The sequence below is a fragment of the Thunnus thynnus genome, chromosome 24 (assembly GCF_963924715.1).
Source record: "Thunnus thynnus chromosome 24, fThuThy2.1, whole genome shotgun sequence".
Taxonomy (NCBI): Eukaryota; Metazoa; Chordata; class Actinopteri; order Scombriformes; family Scombridae; genus Thunnus; species Thunnus thynnus.
The window spans coordinates 7,615,015-7,639,037 of record NC_089540.1 but is presented as its reverse complement, the minus strand read 5'-3'; the positions used below and the strand labels follow the sequence as shown (position 1 = coordinate 7,639,037).

At 39.2% G+C, this 24,023-nt stretch overlaps 1 protein-coding gene across 1 annotated transcript in view; it reads right to left on the bottom strand.

Annotated features, from left to right (window-relative positions):
- LOC137177471 (FERM and PDZ domain-containing protein 4-like) overlaps window positions 1-24,023 on the bottom strand; it is a 72,874-nt gene that overhangs the window by 5,021 nt on the left and 43,830 nt on the right. The window contains exons 2-15 of the mRNA XM_067583810.1: window positions 21,948-22,078; window positions 15,772-15,923; window positions 13,762-13,864; window positions 12,368-12,413; window positions 10,593-10,697; window positions 10,162-10,269; window positions 9,208-9,339; window positions 7,499-7,618; window positions 6,870-7,006; window positions 5,120-5,246; window positions 2,271-2,360; window positions 1,922-2,104; window positions 1,633-1,771; window positions 122-1,144 (exon numbers count right to left, since the gene is read on the bottom strand). Of these exons, the coding sequence (XP_067439911.1) occupies window positions 122-1,144; window positions 1,633-1,771; window positions 1,922-2,104; window positions 2,271-2,360; window positions 5,120-5,246; window positions 6,870-7,006; window positions 7,499-7,618; window positions 9,208-9,339; window positions 10,162-10,269; window positions 10,593-10,697; window positions 12,368-12,413; window positions 13,762-13,864; window positions 15,772-15,923; window positions 21,948-22,078 (2,596 nt within the window). The remainder of the gene's footprint in view (window positions 1-121; window positions 1,145-1,632; window positions 1,772-1,921; window positions 2,105-2,270; window positions 2,361-5,119; window positions 5,247-6,869; window positions 7,007-7,498; window positions 7,619-9,207; window positions 9,340-10,161; window positions 10,270-10,592; window positions 10,698-12,367; window positions 12,414-13,761; window positions 13,865-15,771; window positions 15,924-21,947; window positions 22,079-24,023) is intronic.

The following is a 24,023-nucleotide window of genomic DNA, read 5'->3' as shown; positions in this document are numbered from 1 at the left end:
GGATTTATTTGGGGTAGGTTATGCAGGAATCTGAGTAAAAATCTCAGAAAACCACTTATAAACAAAATACATGAATAATGGCGATCAAACATTACTGCGCTTGCATTAGTATTCAACAGACCTGGATTGTTACTGTTGGGTGGTGGAGGGGGAGGCCTCTGTTCAGATACAGACAGAGACTCAAGTGCCTGTAGAGTGTGCATGACTGCATTTTCCAGCCTTCTCTCCCCTCCCCTGCTACTTTCTCCCTCTCCACGTGTTGGAATGGCATCAATTAACGATACCGGTATATCATCATTGTCGCGTGTGCTTAGCGGCCTTCCCTCGGGTGCTGCGTCCTCATCTGAACTGTCCCGAAAGCCTGGCGGTGGAGCTGCGATTGCAAGATTGAGCGTCTGCAGCAGTGTGTCTTCTTCGTCATCGTCAACGCCGTCGTCTCCCTCAGGAGGAGGCAGTGATGTCAGATCAATGATGTCATCAGTAGAACCAGAAAGCGTGAGGAAGGTAGCTTTGCCGGCTGCCGTGGCTAACCCTCCTCCTTGGTTACCGCAGTTTTCATCTCCACCTCCTCTGTCATCACCCACTGGTGTCCCCCCAGTAGAGTCTTCTTCGCATGAAGCATCGTCGTCGTCCTCTGCATCATCCGTTGTGTCACGATAAAAAAGATCTCTTAGCAGTGGCTCCTCACCACCTTCCTCACTTATAATGTTACTATAGACATGTGTCAGACCACTGAATTGAAATGGCACCCTATCCTGTGACCGGAAGTCTGTATTGTTGTGCAAGTAGAGCGGTCTGTGTTCAGGTACCTCAGGGCTCTCTAAAAGTCTTTCATAGCCTAAGTTCTTAGTCTTGTTCAAAGGTGGGTCTCCTCCGAAAATAAATGACACTTTGGCGCTCCGAGGTGAGTCTTGAGATTTGTGTCTGGTAGCGGGGGGAAGAGGAGGGGGCAAAGGACTTCTCCGTGTCCCAAGGTCTCTGTCAGGGTTTTGGGGTTCATGGAAGTAAGGAGAGATGCTGTTTTCTCTCTGAACATTGTCTGAATATTCAGAGTCCCTGTTATAGACCTCTCTCTGGCTGGGTGATGGCTCCTCGTTGTCCCCCAAAGATGTGCTGTATGGCCACTCCAGGACACGATCCTGACCTGCAGACAGCAGCAATACATAGTTTTATTACTTTTTTTGTTTTATATTTTATGTTGATTAAATTTTAAAGGAATTGCCTCCTCCTCACTAGACTTTTGAGTACTCTCTTCAAGACATTGGCGGTTTTATGGTGCACTGTAAAACATTAATATTTAAGTCATTTAATCTAGCCTTAAGTCTTTTTCTTCTAAAATGTGTCAGAGCGAGAGTGTTCATCAACTTCTCAATTTTTAATGTTTTTTTATGGAGCTTTCTGCCAGGTCAAAGATCATACGTTTTGTCTCTTCAACATTTGCATCACAAATGAATTTGACTTTTTAAAATTGTAATTATGGATAGAATCTGGTATATGATCTTGCACAGAGGCTTTGAAGATTCAATTTTTGTAAAAAACAATAGCATAAGATCTGGGGCTTTCATTCATTTTTTTTTTTATCCATACTATCTTGACGACACACACATATGTGCACACATGTTAATAACTCACTATTGTCATCCCCTCCAGTGCTATTGCAGTGGGCCATGCTGAAGATAGATCTCCTTGAGTCCACTAGGAGGCGATAGTAGCCTGCTGTTAGACAGGCCAGATTCATTGCATCACTCGACTCCATGATCAGTGTGATGGGCTGTAAAATAAAACAGATGGGGGAAGAAAGAAATGGTGGAAGGGGGCAGAACAAGAAAAAAAAGGAAAGGATAGACAGCAGATGCTATAATTTGTGTAGGACAAAATACTGTTTGCTGGTACTTCTGTTTGCAGGCAGAACTGAGCTCACCCTGACATCAAGAACATGCAGCTCCAGTCGGACATTGGTCTCATCCTCAGTGAGGATCTCGATGCGGTTGACATGGCTGAAGTCAGCCAATAGGGCCACCAGGTTGGTCCGGGTGTTGATGACATGACTGATGCCATAACGAGGGCCCACTAACAGTGTCACCTCTGTCTGTTTCTCCCCTTGCTACAGAAAGTAGTGTGTATGAATAGGACAGTTAAAAGCAATTCAAAAACCAATCAATTATGTCGAACTTTTATCCTAAAAGGTTTTCGCAACGACAGAGATGCAGTTCTAAACTCAAGTTTGTTCTCAAACTTTAACAAATCCTTTCCAGAACTAATGGCCTTACCAAAAGTATTGATTTGAACTCCCTCCCTCCATAGAGTCTGAGTTCACTGAGGTACCTCAGGTAATGCACCTTGGCCTGCAATGCAGTCAGCTGGACAGGGAAAAGTGATACATTAGTAAGCATACAAAATTCATTTCAACCTGAACAGATGCATTTGTCTTCTAATGAATCCCAGGATGTAAAGCACTCTTTTATCTGGACCACTGATTTTCCATTACTGCATATCCCCTATCATTTAAATCTGATCCAAATCTAAGGAGCCGCTCCACTGCAGTAGTCTTTATGGCTTGCTTACGTGGATATGTGGATCCCTCAGTATGGCCACTTTAGGTCTATGGGCCTTTCAAAATTCAAAGCACATGGCTGAGGCTTCCACTGCAATGAGACATGTACTGTATATATGCATGACCTGACAAGTTTTATATATTCACTTCTATAAAAAGCAGATTATGTTTTTTTTTAATTTACATTGTTTTTTTGCATTTCTTTTTTTTGTTTCTTTTTATATGCAATTTGCATGTTGTAAAAAAAGATACATATGGTTCTTTTTTGAATGTCTGTACATTGGTAATGTAAGAGCAGTTGAATAAAAACGATTGCAGTTATGTGTCACCAGACCTGCATGCTACTCTATCTACTGTACATTGCTATGATGTGGTGCTTACGTGTGAATTTAAGAATATGCCTAGTCCACAGTATACTCCAGTAATATCTTACCTTGCCATTATAAACAAAAGGTTAATGGAGTGTCTGACCTTGCTGGTTAAAACCAGACATCTTCATGAAAAAGTAATTTTTATTTATTTATTTTTTTTATGAAATTCTTGCTCAGCCTTAACCGCAGCCTTTGCACAAAACTGAGCAAGCAGCCTCTTTTGATGAAGGCTGAGTGATAACTTTAAGACCGTAATGAGAAAGCTGATTTGGAGCGTCAACATTTGAATTGCACATCAGTTCACTGGTGCTGCTTGGCTGTATTTCTCCCTAATGGATAGAATGGATATCAACTGCCACTGTGAATACAAATCATTAGCCAGCACAACATACTGCACAGGCTCGGAGAGATCAATATCCTTCTGCTTTGACTGACATTTTATAGACATTGTACACATATATGCAGTGCATTATGCCTGTGACTGCATGACTGAAAAGCTGGGTAAACTCTGTTCTGCAAATAAATTGGATGAAGCTGTATTAGATAGATATGTTGGATATAGAACAATGCTAATTTGCCTGCTTGTATTTGTTAACTAGTCACACTATGCTACATACTATGAAAATACTCTCTTGTGTCCAGATTAACATACAAACATTTACTGGGTTGGGTTGAAATGTAACCCTTATATAGCCCCACTTAATGCTGTTCTGTATTTCCAGAATCTTCAAATACTCTGGTAACCATCTAGATGAAAAGACAATTCTGTCTGTTGCGTGATACAAATATATTTTTCACCTGTTTTCCAAGTTGCATTCTTTTTTCTAATCCAAACAAAGATGGTAGCCAAAAATGACAAATCTCCTTGCTCAAATTGTGCAGCATGAGCTGAGATTGAATCAGTTATATTGGTATAAATTGATGTTTCTTTTCAATATTTAATATTTTCATACACAATCATTTGTTAATATTTTGCTTCTGTTTCACAAAAAGAGCCAGGAAATATGTCATTTCCAGCTACCTGGATTAGAAAATACAGTCACAATTTGGGAAACAGATTAAAAGTTTTTTCATTGTGCAGCAGATGACATATTTTTTCCTCCGGATGGTTAGAAGAGTATTTAAGGATTCTGGAAATGAAGATAAAACTCAGAATAGAGGTAAGTGTTTTTGAACAACCTTCTGTTTTTTTCCAAAGATCGCTGGTTGATCACAGGAGAATTAGATGCTTGTCTCTCTGACTCAAATGTAATGGTGACATATGGGAGTCACAAACTGGGGCCAGCACTAATATATATTATATATAAAGGAACAAATCTGATTTATCCATACAGTGCGTAAGGATTTTGTGATGGATGTCAGGTCACATTCATCAGTTATACGATGGAAAACTGAAGAGGGACATAATTTAAATGTAATGACGCTTTTAGTTGGACTTAAAATAAACTACAGTGCCCATATTCATCACAATGAAGGAACATGTCAGCCAGTGCAACAGCGTGGTTAACCAGTGTGTTTCCAAATGTCAGTCCATAGATCAACTATAAGTATTGCACATTTAACTACAGCAGGAGTAGTGTAGTGTTGTCGGCAGAACATGAACACGCTTTTCAGTGTACTTTTTGGCAAAAGCACTTATAATTCACTTTGGAAGAATTTGTGTCTTCTCTAAAAGAATTCTAATTTTCTGCTTTAAGTGCTACTCACTTTTTCGGGAACATCATTTGCATGACAGCTGAAAGGAAATGACTTGCTAAAGTTGAAACTGTTGCACTGTTGTTAATTGTTTTGACATGCGTTGCTGCTGATTTGTTCGTGTCAAAGTTAAAGCGGGTGTTTGAGAATGAGCGGACCAACACCTGCTTGTATAGTCATAACTGTTTCACAAAGAGCAAAAAAGTTCAACTGTAGTTGCGTCAGCGGCCGCTGACTGAGACATGTGTGTGAATATGAATATCTTATTATGCACACAGTTTGAAAATGCATATTGCTTATTATTCACATTAGCATTCAAGGTCTAGCTCAACAAAGGGCCCTAGGTTGACAAGGGTGAGAACCTTTACAAGGTTGAGCATGGCAGTGATGCTATTTTAGGATATTGCATCAGAAAACAGAGAGAGTGTGTTTGTGTGCATATGTGTGTGTGTCAGAAGTTTATTAACAAGGGCAAAGAAAGACGAAGGGAGCTGGTTACTTTTTTCCCTGGAGGCACGAGGTTCTGGTTGGTCTTGAGGATGTGCGTCAGAGCTTTCTTGATGTTTTTCTCCTTCATGCTGGACAGCACGGCGGGAGGCAGGAACAGTGACAAACCCCACTCCTTTCTGTTGAGAGGAGATTGATTTCACTATTAAAGTCATCCATGGGAAAAAAAGTACTTCCCCTGGACCTGGGTTAAATACTTAACAGTCAAAAGCTAGACTCTGGATGACATAAACTCTCAAACACGCTGTTAGTAACGGAACACAACATTGAATCAACTTTCAGAAGGAGAACTTTTTCTGTGGAAAGTGCTTTGTCAGTAGGACAACATCCCCAAAATGTTTCTTAGGTTTTTTAAAAATTGGTTCGAATCAGGATGAAAATGTACATGGATATCATGCAAAATGCATGATATCCATTTCTGCTCTCAAGTGTATCAGCCTATGCACACTCATTGTTCCACATGGCTCCAAATGTGCATGTTTAATCTTTAAATCGCATAATTGCACGCAAAAAGGATTTTGTGCAATTAAAAAGCACTTCAAGTTTCCTGAAGCTGTTGTAGTTCTGTTTTTTATACTTTTACTTTTTGAGCAAAGATTTGATATATGATATATTTATATATCTGTTTCCCATCGCCTCCCTAAAAAAGAAAGATAGTAGTTGTAATACCTAACCTAATATGAAACAGGGTACATTTATCTGTTCTGTGTCTGAATACAGTACACTTAATATACCTGAATGATGTAATTGTAAACTATTTGAATACTTGAATGGTGAATGCATATAAAATCTACACTACCATTGTCATTGTCAACTGTGGAAGTACAGTACATGCATACTGTTTCATAGAAATCACTTTTAAAATTGGCACCATGACGCATCTATAAACCTTGTTCCATAAATAAAAACATAATAAATTGCAAAAAATTGTAAAATTAAAGTCATAAAAAGCTTGTACATTTTTGGGATCTTTTTTGTCAGTGAACAAATTTCAATCACAGCATGGGAAGAATGGACTTCATTTCAGACCTGACAATGCACAGAAAGTGAGAGTGCATGAGAAAACAGCAAGGCTTCAATCTGTTAGATGAATAGCCGTGAGACTAGATGTGTGACTGAAAGAAAACTCAAAATAAAAGCTAGTCCCCGGACGTGTATAGATGAAGCTGTCAAGGTAATGACACACAGGCTGACGTATTGTATATTCATTTTGGAACAGAGCTGTGCGGAGGTGCACACTATCATCAACGTCTGAATGGATGAGGAGTTGGTGTTTGTATCGTCATTGTAAAAAAAAAAAAAGCACGTGTTTGCTTTGATGGGAGTTTAAAATTGTAGGCGACACACTGCACATTTGTACTCAGGATCGGCTTGATTTCCTCTTTGTGTCATCAACCCTGACAGCTCTGTGGGATCTAGTATGTAAGAAGTGCCTTTTCAAGGGCACCTCACTTATACCACATAGCTGTATTTTTTTACTAAATCATTAGTGACAGTAGAGAGCTGACAGGAAATAAAATCGGCTGTTCTGGAAGGCTGTGACATGACACAAGTTTCCATTTAGTGTGGGGGACTGTGATGTGATTGTTTAATGAACAAAGTTATAAAAAAGATGTCACCATCTTGTAGACCCATCAAAGAAAATTTTTTAGAAAAAAGCCTATTGTTCATTATTGATAGAGGAGCTCCAGGCATTACGACAGTTCATGTTAACAGTGTCAAAAACACACACACAAACTTACTGGATGTATTTGAGAGAGACCTTCTGGCTTTGTCTGGTCGTCATGGTGAGGATATACATCTGCAGCGCGGCCAATCGCAGCGCAGCATCATACTTCAGCTCCGGACCAAACCGTTCAAAGACCACGTCATTACAACTCTACAGCAAAGCAGGAAGTAACACAAGTTACATAAGGATCCTAAAGTCAGTTTTTGGGGCTTATTCGTCTCTCTAAAGAGCAATTCAAGTAGCAGTGCACCCCTGCTGAGCTGAAATAAGTTGTTCTCAACCTTTGTGGCTTGAGATTCCTTCAAAGGAAAACAGTTTTTAGGAGTGAAGGACTCAGAAGCACAAAATGAATGAACTCTGACAAGAAAAGATGATTAGCTTTCCTTCTCTCAGGCAATTTCACTTGACTAATTATCAGAGGAATCCTATGGGGAAGCAATTTATTTTTTTGGATAGAGGGGTAGTTTATACAAGTGATTTTATTTGAAGACCTAAATTGCAAATAAAGATTTTGTCTTGAAAGGATCCATTCTCTATCTAAATGAGTAATGTAATCACATTATTCATTATTTGCCTGTTATAGTACGTTAGTTTTACTCTCTGTAAAGTCAATTGGAAGACTTTGCTAACGCTACTGCTCACCTGTACATAGAGGTATTCAAACGCCACAGCGTCTCTCCGAAGCAGCTCCACGGGGTCCCTGGGCACGAAGCTGATTCTAAAGAAACACTTCATCTTGTCAGAGCCGGGCCTCTGAGTCACCTGGGGTCACACAGGAAAGAAAAGTGGGAGATAGAAAGAGCAAGGAGAGAGGAGAAATCAGATAAACATTTGGAGGCAGAGAGATAAAGAGAGGAATAGCACATGCACTGATGAAGAAAATTTAAATAATAGCATATTGCTGGTAGCAGTAGTAGTAGTAATTGTAGAAACATACAAGTTTCACAAATAGTAGTAATGCAATGTAATGTCTATTGTAATGTACATAAACAGTAGTAGTGTAATATAGTTAAATGGTTATAACAGAAAGCCTGCGTTATAAACTGGGGGCAAGCAGGATCTGGGAATCTATCAGGCAAGGCATTATGGGAAATGTAGGATAGTGTTTTTTGATACAGTCAGGATATTTTTCATCTCTCGCAAGTCCTCCAGCTTTATAGAACTGTAATGTACAACACTCTAAGTAAAAGTGACAATATTATAATAAAAACATCATCCATTGCAGGTAAAATCCTGCATTCTAAATTGTATTTGAGTAAATATGCGGAGGTGTTATCAGCAAAATAAGTGAAAACACTCATACTGAAGCAGAATGGGCCCTGTCAGTGTTATATTATTATATCTTATATTATGTGATTATTATTATTGATGCACTGACATGTACTGTAGCAGCATTTTAATCTTGTCACTGCCCGAGAGGGAAGAGATGATTTTGACCCCTTTGGGGCGTAAAATCTGCAAAGTAAATAGCTGTCAAATAAATTCAATGCAGTAAGAAGTAGAAGATACATACAGATAAAATTCTGTATGTAGAACACTTGAGTCAGTCACTGGCGATTATAGAAGCAGTTGTAGCAGTGGCAGCAGCAACATTAGTGTCATGTTATTGTGGGCCAGTAGTAGAAAATAATTGTCCCCATATGAGTGTTATTCAAACCACCTAACCTAAAGACATGGTTGTGTAATTCAGCAGCTGTAACCCAGAAAAAAAAAGAACTTGCTTGCAGTGGTTGTTTGTGCATTTGATTCCATTTTTTATTAAAAAAAAAACAACCACAAGACCAACATCATCCTTTAAATATTGAACATATTTTATAAATTATTTAATGTGCAAGCGTAGAGAGGGCGAGAGAGTTTATTTTTCAGTTCAACGACTACTAGCCTTCTGCCATACACCTGTCAGCACGGATGATACTCTGGTGTATTACAATACAGTGTGTGTTTCGTCAAGTGTGTCGGAGAAGTGTGGCTTTAAAACATTCATCTGCCATTGTGTGTGTGCCACGTGCAGAGCTTCACATCTGAACTGTGTGGTACGAATATTAAAATTGTCCTGTTGTGATCCTGCAACCTCATTAAAGTGGAGCGGGCACTGTGGATGAGTGTGTACATGGTGTTTGTGCATCTGTGTGTGTGTATGTGTGTGTTTGCGTGTGGGAGGGTAGGTGTAATGTGAGCTGTCGCCCCTGCTGTGCCAGTGCTGATAAATGACGCCGGGGCTCCAAATGCTGCTTGAATACTGAGCAGGAATGTACGCGTGTGAGTAGGTGTGAGTGTGTCACACAAAAGAGGAGACAAAGAGAGAGTAAGGTGGGAAACCGAATAAGTGAATGATAGTAGGAAACATCTACCTGAGTAAGCATCTCCTGTTCGTGCAGGAGAAGCAGTTTGCTTCCAGAGCCTTCCGTCCTGTGCTCCAACATGAGGGAGAAATGCTCGATGCATTTGATTGACAGTTTCTCTTGCAAGGTCAGGATCACATCCTGAAGTAAAAACACATCAAAAAATAGTTCTTTAAAATAGTTGTCTACTGTTGCTAAATGACATATTGTGTATGCATGCTGTTTTTGCAGCTAGTATACAAGAAATTTATGTACTTTTAAGTTTTGTACTAACAGGATATGATGCAATATGTGCACCACTGTGACTATGAAATGCCACTGCCAATTAAACTTAATTAATAAAAAGCAAAGAGAACACTTGTTTTGCTTCCTTGAGCTATTTCAACATCATCTGCAAGTTTGAGTCAGTTTTTTAAGATCTCAATGCTCCTATATGTCCTTTGCTTTTCCTTTCCTTTGCATTGTGGGGCAATAGTGTACATCAGCACCACCATATGTAGCATATAGATTATTTAATATTAACAAAAACACAGTGAATTCTGTCCTTTTTAACTCACCTATGGATGAGTAGGTTCCAATGACCATCTAAGGGTCAAGAAGTTAATAATATTTTGAATCAGTATTAGACTGAATGCCATGTTAAGATGACATTTTATTAGCGTGAAGCTCAAAGGGAAGTTAAATTCCATAGTGGGAGCCACAGTGGATTGCGACTGAATAAGAATCAACAAGTCAAAAATGGAAAATATGCTCTTTGCCACCTTTCCTGAATAAATGAGGTGCTCAAGCAAATGGAACTCAAAAAGTGATTGAATTTCATGGTTTATGTGTGTGTGTGTGTGTATAAAGACACACAAATTTGCACTCTAAATGAATTTCTCTCTCTGTAGATGCTGCAGAGACTGCTAATTTCGTTAAGTGTGCCTTAAGGGGTGGATTGCACACACACAAACACGCACACACCTTGATAGAGGTACTGCTGTCGAAGCGAAAAGACTTTGTCTGCCCGTTCTCCAGGTAGACCTTCAGGACATTTGGCATGAACAGAAGAGAATTGTCCTTCACCGGGTTCTGCAAAGGAGGAATAGGATCAGTCTTTTCATTCTGGTACTTGCTTTCACTTTAATGCTCTAGCAGACATGTGAGGTTTAATACGTGAAAGGAATTAATGAAATTATAGATAGTGTAACTGAGAGTCTAACACATTCCTGTGATTGTCTTATTTATCTGGAATCAGCTGAAATGTTTTTACGTGTTAAGTGTGTTAAGTGACAACCTTCTGGCATTGCTTTTATAGGTCATACATAAGTGAGTTTGTGTATGTGTATGTGTGTGTGTGTGTGTGTGTGTGTGTGTGTGTGTGTGTGTGTGTGTGTGTGTGTGGTAGAACTGACTGGAACCTGGCCGTTTATAATGACCTCCTCTGCAAAGCGCACTTTGACCGGATTGGACTTGAGCATGGCTTTTTTGGCTGCACTGATGAACGCTGATTTAGGGGACTAAGAGGCAACCGTCCAAAAAGAGAGACAGAGAGAGAGAGAGCGCAAGAGAGAGAGAGCAGGGGAAGAGGAAGACAGAGAGAGACAGATGGATGGGGAGAGATAAGGAGAAGCATAAACACATGCACAAAGCAAGAGAAAAAAACAGTTTTTATGCACATTACAACCATTTGTGGTTTTAAAGTTCTACTCGTAACTTTAAATGAAGTCCTAACTACCATCAATTTTGGTCACCAGAAACACAACCCTGGTGCAACATAACACAAACTTAGGAGGAGCTTGCAGCAAAATGAATAAATTTAGCTGGAGGAACACAGGATCATCATTTTACCCCCTTTAAAGGATAAGACTGCTGTCATTCTGTATTTTTATAGTTGTTGACAAATCCGATGAAAAGACTGAAACCCAGCAATCCGTTAGTTTGTCTCTCAATTATCTCCGACTTCCATACCATGTCTGTCACACTCAACGCCAACAGGTCACAAATATATGGTTTGGGAACTATTTATAGTGGTGGATTGATACACATTTGGTGCTCTAGGCTGGATTGACTACAAACAAACAGCAGGTCCCATTGAGTTTCAAAGTTCATTCTTGGTCTTGGAAACAGCAGTTAAAAAACATTCTTCTTTAAGGGCCATTTAGGAGCTTTCAATCATATCACATGATTTTCATCAGCACAAATTAGCAAATTTCCATATTTTCTCAGCACTTTAAGGACTTCTCGCCCACATTAGCTAAGTTTATTCTTGACTTAATAAAACAATAAAAATAATATTTAATTTATATTTAATTTAACATTCAGCAGAAGCATGCAAACTCCATCTGCTGATGAAGATCACGTGATACTATCCAAAGCTCAAGAACAGCTACTAAATGGACCTTGAGGTGAGATTGTTTGGTCATTTTCTGTGCCCATGTTTATCATAATGAAGGAAGATGTCACCTAGTGAGACAGTGTGGATCACTGGACAACAATGTTAATGTTTTTGGACAACAATGAAGGTCTGTGGCACAGAGGAATGAGATATATTGGACTTTGGCTTTACAGGCAAAACTTGTAGGATGAGTGCATTGTTGGTTTTGGTTATTTCATGAGATTCAGTGGCAATAATAAAATATAGACTGTCACAAGACTTTTTCTTTAAATGCAGCAGGGAGTTTTACAAACCTGCAGGAGAGTCCAGGCCAGTTTCAACTTTTCAAAGAAAACTGGAAGTGCAAGCCACAAATCTACAGCCCCCCAAATATACTTTCAAGGGCAGAAAATGTCCTTTTTAGGGTTAAATTTATTTTTTTTTTTAAAAATGAAATGAAAATTCAGAGGAATGCTAGCACTAACAACATCCCTGGGATGAGACATCAGATATTAAATCATCATGACTATGATATTGTTTTAGATAATGATATGAAGGTATACCAGTATTGTGGCAAAAGTATGTTCATTTTTTAAAAATACAAACTGTAGCAGCTTGAAATATTTAAATATTGTGAAAGAATGGAGTGTTTAGTGAACAAAGAGGGCACAGGCAGTAAATGAAAACTAAACATTGTATTCAGAGCAGCAACTTATTTTTCAAATACATAGAATTCAAATTTAAAATCAGCACCTTTTTGGTAAATATATCTGATAGAGACAAAAGATTATTTACAAGAGCTGATCTACTCACAGGATACGGTTGGACAACAGTCAACATGATGGATTCTTTGCAGCTCCTGAAGCGAGAAGACAACAAATCACAGAATCAACAAAATCATCAAAAAGCAACAATCACAGCAAACAACAATGTCAGGCAAACGACAGGGTCTTGATTAGCTTGGGTGAAATAGAATGAGACGCCTCTGGCAATCACCATTTACAAGCACACGTAGTTAAAACCAGCACACCAAAACACACACACACACACATAGCCAACACTCAGTTTCTCATTTACAAAACATGACAGTATTTCCTGCAAACAGAAAACATATTTCCTGTCACGGTAAACTGTTTTTCATTTTAATTTATTTCTATTCATTCTGAATAACTCCGTGTCTACACTTCAAATAAAGCAGGTAACAGGTGGAAAGCATTATTAAAATTTGGTAAGCCCTTCATTAGAGCTTGGCATAGTTTTGTTAATTTACTGTTGATTTTAAAAGCAAATTAATGATAGTGACTTTGTTTTATTGTAACTTTGTCTGGCACTGACAGTTTTTGTTATATTTAATATTGAACCTGTTGATTCAAGTGTTTCAAACTGGTTTCCATGTTTTATGAAGACAAAATTCAATATCACAGCTTGTGGACTGGAATACAAAGTTAATTTACCTTAATATTACATAGATTTTTAAAGCAATGCAGTCCATAAGTGTATCAAATGACCCACATAATGTAACATTATATTACAATATGTCTATGCACACAGTACTGGATTTTATAGCTGATGACTCTTTTAAAGGGCTAGTTCACCCAAATCATTCTCACTCACCATGAGTGGCATTAGAGCCGTCTAGCCATGCAGGCAGTTTTGTTTAGACTTAGAGATATCTACCTCTGAGAGTTGTGCCACCATCATACTACTATTGAAAATTGACAAACAGAATTTTTATGGCATTAAATAAATTACGTTTGAAAAAATGTGTTCCTCCAGAAATACTACTCCCCCGAAATCCACAGACCTCACTGTCAACCATTTTTCGTCAACTATTTCTTCAGTATATGGTCATTTCAATGAAAACTGTTTACAGCAAGGTTTGTGAACATTATTTTTGGAAAAAGATGGAGCTGCTGGACTTTTTTTGAAATGTCTTTTTTTTCATTGCCGTGAGCACCACAAAGTAAGTTCCTTGGCAGAAATCTTAGAGGTGGATATCTCAAAATCTGGACAAAGACCAAACAATGTGCATGGCTGGATATTTAAAGCTGAGTAACACTATGTCTTTTTGTAATATGTGTAGACAAGCCCTTTAAATGTTATCAATTACATTAAGTGAAGAGTTCTTCTTTAGAAAATCCACGATTAACCTGAACTGAATGAGTACAGCTTTGATTTAGATAGATCACAGAGGTTTTTGTATCTACCTGACAAGGTCGATGACTCGTTCTCTAGGAGCTGAACTGACAGGTTCGTCGTTGATCATGATGATCTCATCACCTGGCAACAGCTTCCCCTCTGATGGACCACCTAAACACACACACACACACACAAGTTGTCTATCAAAGCAGGTAAAGAGTTTCAGTCAATGAATCAGTGGCAGAACAGGTGATTGGACACTTCCAACATGTGTGTGTGTGTGTGTGTATGTGTGATTTTGTGTGTTTGTAACTGAGGTAATCTGTAAATAGATCTACTTTGCTTGTGTGTGTTTGCCTCCTGACTCATGTAATGGGTGTTAAGTGTGAGCATTAATCAACTGCAGTCTCTTCATGCACATGTATTCCCTTCCTTGGCCCACAGCTCTAAATATAATATTCATTAGTTCAATTGTCTGCTTGGAATTCAGCACTAATTGATTATTGAGATGCCTAATCAGTGTCTGTCTTTGCAGCCACTAGAACAGACGTTTGATATGAGTCTGTAAGCAGTGGTTTGGCAGTAATTCGGCAATCACCCAATCAACAAAAATGAACATCAACAAAACCCTTCCAGAAAAAAACAAACCAAAACATTAATTTGTGTTAATTTTCTTTCTCACATGGGATCAATACTACTTACTCATTCAATTACAGGCTGGAGAAGCCAACAGTCAGCACGGTTTCCTTCCAAACAATCGTTACAGCAACTGTTTGCACTGATTAGCACACTTCAACCAGCAAGGAGGAACTAATGAAATCACTCGGTGCAGTCTTTCAACAAGAGCAAACTCTCAGATTTCTGTACAATCATAGCTGCACTAGCATAGCCGGAGGTGATGGAACTTGCTATTTTAAGAAATCTGGAAAATCGTCAAAGACAGATGATTTTGTACAGTTATGTTATTTCTCTTGCAGCAATATCTCATCCTGACAGTGTTATGTGTTTTTGGTGTAGTTTTTGTGTAATAGTTTTCTTGTTGTCAATCATCTGATCCATGGATTCCTCTTTGAGACAATATATGCAGTTTGGAATCAGGGATGTGGTTAGGATCACCTAAGTCCAAGTCCAAGCAGTTTTGAGATTGAGTCAATACACTGTCTAAATGGGGTTAGGGTTAGGGTTAGGGGTAGAGCCTGAATGTCCATGTCCAGACAAGCTCAAGACTAAGTCAGGAAAGAGTCCAAAAAACAAACAAACAAAAAAGCAGAGCCCATTAAATTGTTTACACACTGTTGTCTTAGTATTGTTCATAGAAATAACTGTAATACAACTTTGGTACTTTATTCATTACAGTTTGTTGGATTTAAAAACATTTGAAATGTGATTGGAACAGGAAACAGTGTACAGTTGCCTTCCTCAAATCAGGATTGCAACTGTGAAAGAATATATAATACTATTCTTGGTTCTTGCAAAACAAGATAGCTATAAAACTATATGTTTCCACACATTTGTGCATAAAACTGTATGCATAAAATGAGGATGCTTGGTGTTAAATGTCAAAACTGAAGATCTGCATAACCTGCATTTGTAAATGACAGTGCAGAACAAGAACAAGGCACATTTTTTGCATTTCTCTGAGCACAGCAGCCCCTCCAGTTTGCTATAAGAGAAGCTAGCACCAACCAAAACAAATCCATAAGCCATGAGACACGAGAAATACAATTCAAGGGATCCATAAAAACATGCAACTCTGTTTGTGCACAAATAAAATAACATGCAGCTGCTTTTCTGCTCTCTTGTGTCCACACAAGAAGGGAGCCAAAATTTGACACAATAATATGCATGTTTAGAAATCGCATGATATAACAGAAAGCAAATAAAGTTAAAGCTGTTACCATTGAAATATTTCTTGTTTTTTCTTTAAAGGTAAGGAATGTGGATTGTATAAATCTATGCTTCAGTACTGCACAGTTCTTTCTACCAAATATGTGATTTAATCAATGAACGCATTAAAAAAATTGTGCTTGAACATTTTAGAAACAACACTGTTATTGACAGAGGAGCATAATGCTTACCTGGCGTGACAGAGCGGACCACCACCGGTTTCTCACTGCCTGCCACAAAGCCGAAGCCCAGGACAGGGTCTCGCCTCATCTCCACCAGGCGCGGGGCGGGGGGGACGCCATCCAGATGAACCTCTTCCAGGGAGCTGCTCTGGGACACTTGGCTGGAAAATACCGGAGAGCAGGAACGATCTTTATTTATTAACAGAAATATGATTCACTCACAGTTCAGACTCACAGAGCTACTTATCCTGAGTGACGTAAAATGAGTCAGAAAATGGTTATTAATAATGCATATTATTTATAGAGTGCTTTTCAGGGTACTCAACACTTTACATAATGATGTACAACAACACACTAAAAACATATAACACACAACATAAGTCACACATTAAAAGTGTATTAAAAGTGTAGTCGTAAGCACATTAAAACGTATAGGAATCAAACCCATCCAGCACGTTAAAGAAGGCTCTCTTGAAGAATATGATAAAGTGCACATTAAAATTCAATCAATGCATTCGTACCTGCAGTAGAAATGAGCTTTAACTCAGATAGGTAACATTAAACTTGAAGTGAATGATCTGAGCTCTTGGATCAGTTGTTCATAAATCAGAGGTTTGGCTCAGGTTCAGTCATTAGCACAACATTTTACGCTTAAGAGCCACTTATAAAAGCAGAGCACAGGTCCTGCATTCATAAAATGCTTCCGGTTTCCAATCTGGAACCAATTTGTCTCTTACAACCATATAAAATTCTGCACGCTATTCCAAATAAAAGTGTCCTAATCACTAAAACAAGTCAGCATTATTCATGTTTAATGTGTAAATAAGTATTTTTATACGTGCTCTATGAAGGTCCTTTCTCCTCTTTTTCTGCTGCTATTTATTAGTGTCGTAGTTATTATCCAAGTAAATGACCTAACTGTTCCTACGTCTGCATTTTTTCAATAAAGCTCAATTGATTTGTTTCTGAGATCAGGATAATTGGCGACTTTCTTTTTCATCTCTACAATTAATCCAGCAAATATATCTGCAAATCTAATGCAAACGCACACAGATCCCAGTCCATTTGATAATTAAAACATGCAGCGTTTCTCATATAGTTTTGTAATTAACTTCAATTAGGATAAGATTGAGGCAAGGAAAAAAGAAGAAACTATCATCTCCCTCTGTCTTTTGATCAAATTTCCTTGGTATCTTGGATATATTATCCAGGTAACTTGTAACTTTGATGCTTTCTTCTTTTATTTTATGAACAGTCATTTTTATCTATGTGGATATGATTCACAAACCCCTGAGGCTGAAGTTTTATGTCTAGGTGATATTAGTAGTGATGCATGGCCAGAACAAGAAGGCAAGAAGTTCCCAGTTGAACAGAAGTGGCTAGATTATATTCTAGTCTTGTTTTCTTTTATTTTATGCTTTTTTTCTGCAGCATTTAAAAAAAAATATCCTAGTTTGACTTCTGAACAATGCAAAATGGTGAGGGGGACTGACACTAAAACCTGGTGTTAATATAACATTTTTCCTTAATCGATGATTTTTACACGAGTTTTTCATGGCTACATATAATACAGCTTGAATGTGGGTTAATATTAGTGAAAATTCACACTGTCCAGCTCTTTGGCTTATTGCAAATCACTCAGGATGAGAGAACCACTAAAATGTAAATGTACCATATTAAATTTCACCTTCTTGCTTGCTGAACCTCAGACGTCTACCTCGACCGGGACACTGAGAATGCAGAGTGCCTGTTAATGAAGCGGTGATATACACTTTCAGCAGGGTTAACTCATTCTCTCTCTGTCTAAGTCTCCCTCCCTCTTTCTCTACTTAAAAGGCTCCCTTGGCAGTCGTTCCTCTCTGCACATAAAGTCCAGTACAGGGTGTCTATTGTTACCTGGCCAGCATCCACTCTCTGTTTTTCACTGTCCATACAGCAGAGCATGAGTTTCCTGCTTTCTTTAACCTAACCATCACATAGATGTTTTATTAATTTGCCAACACTGCTGAAATTGTGTCCAACTACATGATTTTGGCATCACTTACTGTAATTTCTCATTACTGTTATATTGTTTTCAGCTTTTGTAAGACCCATATGGCTTTACAGTATATATACCTGCAGCTTTGCCTAAATCTGCACTGATTATGAAGCATGTTCCAGCCATCCGGGATGCGACTTTATCTCCAGCCAACCCGGATCAGTCTCGACCCCTGATCCACCTCCCACCTCCTTTCCCTCATTCTCTTTCCCTCATTATCACGTCTCATTGCTCTGTATTGTACGTAACAGCACAGAAATCTCAAACTAAATCTGCCTGTAATGAAGCATGTTCCAATCCGCAATGCCGGCTCATCTTCCCCCCAGTCAGGGTCGGAGGGTTTTAATCCCACAGGAGGGCAGAGTGAGGAGTCAGGGGGTCAGGAGAAAGCCGAGTGCAAAAGGTCAAATCCTGGTGTCGCCGTTTGTCGTGAAAGAACGGGGAAAGCATGCACACCCATGCAATTCACACTCATATCCAAGGTACACTTCTTGTCTCATACCTGTAATAATTGAGGTTTATATCATTAACCACAATATTTCCCTGCCTGAACCAAGGAGTACTTAGCGAGGTAGTAAGATAGTCTTCTTTTCTGATATATAAGGAATCCAGGCAATCTCGCAAACCGGTAAGCAGGACTGATTTATGGCAATATTGGAAATGCAGGGTGTCACCTTGATTTTTCAGGTATTCAACTTTGTTCAGGCATATTAAGCCTGTCATCCCCCCATCTGACACTCAGATAGAGGCACGTATTACTGCTCTCCTGGCACACAGCCCCTAAAGCTCAATTTGGTCAAGACTAAGCTTCTGTTTGTTCTCTGCAAACATTGCAGCAGCACCACGCTCCTGTAGATTCAACCTGTACAACAGGGGGATTCACTCCTTCCTCACTAGGGAGGCAGCCCGTGAGCTCATTCTTACACATGGCAGTTCAAGACTAGAACTGCTCCCTCCTACCTGCAAGCCAAGGTCAAACTGTACACTATTTGAAGACCATTGTGCTCCTCTGCTTCTGGATGACAGGCCAACCCATCACATATATTGCGTTGGAAGATTTTATCCATATCGCCCACCCATACATCCAACGCAATGTAACACCAAGAAAACCATCAAAGGAAAAAAGCGACCAATATGAGATGGATCAAGTCAAAGGGAGATCCTGTACCAGGACGGTTGAGTGTGCCACAGTTGGGAGGTTCCTAAAGCACATACAGCTGATGATCACATACAAGCTTACTCTACACACACATTTGTTCATGCATTATTGCAAAATTATTTATCCACTAGCTCTAGCCCTTACAATTCTTTAAATAAGGAAAAATATGCGAAGTGTAAATCTGATGACACAGGTGAAGTGATCTGCCATATTTGGGCTTTTGTCACTATTTTCAATATTCTTTTGAGAATACTGGAAATGAAAGGAGGAGAGAAAAGAAGAGAAAAATAAAATGCAAAGGAAGGGTATACGGTCTGGTAAGAAGACAGGAAGGCGGAGAAGTATAGAAAACAACCTTAATGTGCCTATTTTTTTTAAAGATGTTACAAATTTAATTTAATATGCAAACCTACTCTGGAGGGTTTGTGAGTAATCGTGAGATTAAATGATGCATTTGCAACCTGTCAGATCATCTCAAAGCAAGCCGCAACTCTTCTCTTGACAGGTCAGGCTTCAGAAATACATCTTCTTAACTAATTTTCCATCCACTTATAATGGTGATGTAATTGCAAATAAGCATTTCAAATCAGTGGTGGAAGTATTCAGATCCTTTACTTGAGTAAAAGTACCAATACAGCAATGTAAAATACTCCATTACAAGTAAAAGTCCTGCATTAAAAATCCTACTTAAGTAAAAGTACATTTTCATCAGTATTATGAGCTTGATGTAGTTAAAGTATTGCAGTAAAAGTAGTGGTTTCGTCCCTCTGACTGATAAATTATTATATATGACATCATAAGATTAATACTGAAGCATCAGTGTTAGAGCAGCATGTAACTGTTGTAGCTGCTGAAGGTGGAGCTAGTTTGAACTACTTAGTATACAGTTAGCTAGTTAGTCAGTTAGTTAGGGGTCGGCCCCCTCCACAGGGTCACCAGATAAATCTGAGGGGTTGTGTGATCATTAATGGGAGGGGAAAGAAGAAAAAACTAAGTTTTTGGACTTTTTCTCTATGAAACCGTGTGATAAGTTTTGAGTGAAAAATCACTATTTGGTGGAGCTGTTAACAACTCATAGACATCTGAAATGTGACCCCAACTACACACTGCTTTTTGTAAGACGTCAAAAGCCAAAAAGGTTGGAAACCACTTGTTTCATCTTTAACAATGTGTTGTATTTTAAAAGCTTTTTATATTAGCCATTGTGTCAAATCTCCATCTGAAAAGTAACTGAAGCTGTCAAATACATGTAGTGGAGTAGAAAGTACAATATTTCCCTCTGAAATGTAGTGGAGTGGAAGTGTAAAGTAGCATCACATGGAAATACTCAAGTAAAGTATGAGCACCTCAAAATTGTACTTAGTAAAGTAATTGAGTAAAGGTACTTCCAAACTTTTGGAAACCCCATTATAAACCTCTACTGCTTTGCTGATAAACCAAAAGCTGGTAGATAACATGCTGCATTTGTTCACTGAAGCCAAGAAAACCATTGTTTGGGAAGGAGAATTTAGATTAAGATTAAGATTTCTTTATTGTCAGTTCCCAGCACTCACATACATTGAAGCGAAATTTATCCTCTGCATATGACCCACTAGGAGCAGCGGGCAGCCACGGTGCAGGAGACCAACTCCAGTTCTTTTTGCCAGTGCCAGTGGTCAGGGGCACTGACAAGAGTATTGACCCTAACATGCATGTCTTTGTTGGTGTGAGGAACCTGGAGTACCCGACAGAAACCACGCAAATACGGGAGAACATGCAAACTCCACACAGAAAGGACCTGGAATGACCTTCTTGCTGTGAGGCAACCACTGAGCCGCTGTGCCGCCCCAGAGAAGGGAAGGGAATTAATGCCAATGAGGTGAAGTGGAGAGAAGGGAAGGAGGAGAGCAGAGGACAGAGAGGAAAGAAAGGTCAAAGTGAAAATGGTGGAGACAAATTTACACTGACAACATATAGAGAAGAGATGAAAACAAAAGTGGCAAATATGGTGAGAGCAAATAGATAATGAGAGGAGATATAAGGAAGAGTGGAAAGGGCAAAAAGACCAGAGAGAAAAATATCAGTGAAAAGTGCAAGAAAAGGAGGAGATGAAAGAACACCTGATAAAAAGTGGCAGACAGTGAAAAGGAAGAAAAAAGGAGGAGAGAGAATGGCAGATGAGTGTAGGAAGGTGGGATGTGAGTTAGCTGGAACAAAGAGAAGTGCTTGGATGATAAGTTAAGAAGAAAACCAACAAAGGACCACCAAGCAAGAACGATTACAGACAATATATTCATACTGACAGAAATCAGAGATGTGCACCGAGAGCCTATTTCACAGTGTCCACATGTAGCTGGATGCATTACCGAACCCTCAATGCCAGTCATACGTGAAGATTTGCATGTTTACCGGGCAGAAGGTTTCCTCAAGAATGACAAATTTACACTGACATCGCATGCACAGGTAGGATGCAAAATCACTGTATCTACTTTTTGTGCATGTGGGAGGAAGGGGCTGTTTTTTTATTTTTGCTTTCCAGTGTACATATTCAATATAGTTTTATTGTCATGCTGTGTAAATTTCTTAGTTACTACACTGTAGTTACATACCAAGCTGCATTTCATTGTACTGGTATTTACTCGGTACTGCAAATTCAGATCTGTTATGTTACATCCATCAATACCTCCACTTCTAAACCAGCCAAATCCTGTCAGACCATTTTAACTTTCACATAATGATTAGAGGACTTATTTCTAACACTTTTCATATACACATTTCCAGTTGAGGGTTTTTTTCCCAATGCAGAGACATCTGTCTCAATGAGCACCGGGCACAAGACAAGATAGTCACGATAACATTGGGAAACCTGAAAACTTTGGAAGTCTACCTTATGAATGCAGGAACTCATAACTAAACTGTCATACTGTATAACCACACATGATGGAACCAGATCTGACTGTGGGAACTGTATGTTTGCGCATGCGTGCCAGTGTTTATGATCATACATACTTGGTGAAGCAGTCCCGTCCTCCCTCCCTGGTGCTGTTCATGCTGTCCCAGCTGTACGGAGGCCCCTGCAGTCCACCCCAGGAGCCTGGGCCAGGGGGCGGCCAGCCCGACGTTTTGTTCTTATGGCTGCAACATAAAGGAGGAGAAAATCAGCTTTTGATCATCAAGTTATTAAGATAATAAAAGTTAGTCTCAGACTCAATTTCAAATACATTTTTATCCTAAAAACAGGACCGTTTCTAAGTAGTGAAGTAAATCCACTTGACGCCTGTATAGTTAAACTTTTGTTTTTAGGAAATATAGATAAACCAGGATCAGTATCTTTAATCAAGGCAGAGTGAACCTGCCTTGCTAATTTTCTAGACAGTAATTACAATGAAAACACACAAAACTATGTCTCTCCACCTGAAGATTATGGCAGGCTGTCGTAAGAAAATATTTGACAACATTAAAATGAAATTGCTGGTTTAGACAGACTTTTCTTAGAGAGCTGCAACAAATCTTAAAATTCATTGGAAGGTTTTTATACAGGGAGATGATCCGCAGAGAACATAGCTCATACATAAATATCACAGTATCTGTAGCTACTCATTTCAAGAGTTACATAAATTAAGAAAAGAATCAAAGGTGAATTTATACATCTTTTTTTCCCCCTCTCTGGCTGAAGACACTCTGACACACTCTGCACAGCTTTGGTTATATCCCTCTCAGTCCAATTAGCGCTACTTCTTGTCTCTCAGTGTGTGGCTTGCAGTGTGAGATAGCACTGCTTAGTGCAATCGACCGCGTTCAAATAACGGCTCATCGGCTCCGTAGAGAGCCGATCGATGGCTGTATGTGCAGGCAGGGCTGCGCTAAAGTTGCACCCGTGCAGCGAGGAAACGCACTGATGTGACAGCTGATTCGGTTATTGCAGATTATGCTAACAATGTCATTGAGGATTTCAGGAGAGCGGCAACGGAGAGGGACAGGGGGAGGAGGCGGTGAAAGAGAAGCGGCAAAGTGGCACCTCGGCGTGAATTATGGAAAAAAAGTTAATCCGATAATGAGAATCGAGCATATCATCTTTGTGAATCAACTGTGCTGAGTTCAAAATTAAAGTCTTCAATGTCTCACATGCTACAGTGACTAATTATGCACAGATCATAAAGCGTCCATCCCGTAATTCTCCACAGAAATGATCACAAGTGCATTAAAAGATCATCAAGCCAGAGAAAGGAGTTTAATCACCAACACTTCTTCCCACAGCCATAATCCATGAAGAGTGTATTGTCCTGACCTCAAATCTGTGATAGAAACCTGATACACACTGACAATGAAAAGACAAATAGCATTACACTGCCAAAATTCAGACTACTACTCTATTATACAGCATATTCTCCTGGTGTGTGACTATGTATTCGGACGTCACAAGTTACAGTGTCAGTCTTTACCATTGAAAAGGGCCCAATTGATTCGTCATTAGTTATAACACAAATTAAAATAGTTGAAATGCATACTAGATAAGGATGTCATCACCACAAGAATCCAGCTGATCGATTCCCATATTGTGTTGTTGATGGGTTGAATACATCAGTCAGTCATGTCATAGTTTGCAGTGAGTGAAAAAGAAAATTGTCCTTCAATTAAAAGTGTGCAGCAAGCCCCGCTAGAGTCCATTGAAGCTGTTGGTGATAGTGTCAGACCTTCCCTGTCATCCTGTGGTTTACTTGTCATGTAGAAGACAAGGGGGTAAACAAAAGAGAAAAAGCAGGCTACTGGTAATGACACTTGAAGTATCTCAAGAAATAGCTTCCATGTTTCCATTAACGCACACTATAGAGACAAACAAAACAAAGAAACAGCAGATGTTCAAGATCCATTTCAACACTCCTGGGCTCCTGAGTTTAATTCTTCTAGATTCTGATGCCATCCACGGATTTCAGCCAGACGCTTGTGTTTCAGCTGATCTGCAGTCATCCAAACAGAAAAACAGATCCACTGCCTCTTCAGAATCCCAATCAGAGGCTCTCGCGCTCGAAACGTACAGAGGCCGCGGCGTTAACGGCTGTGCAGATCTCCAGCGTGTAGACAGAC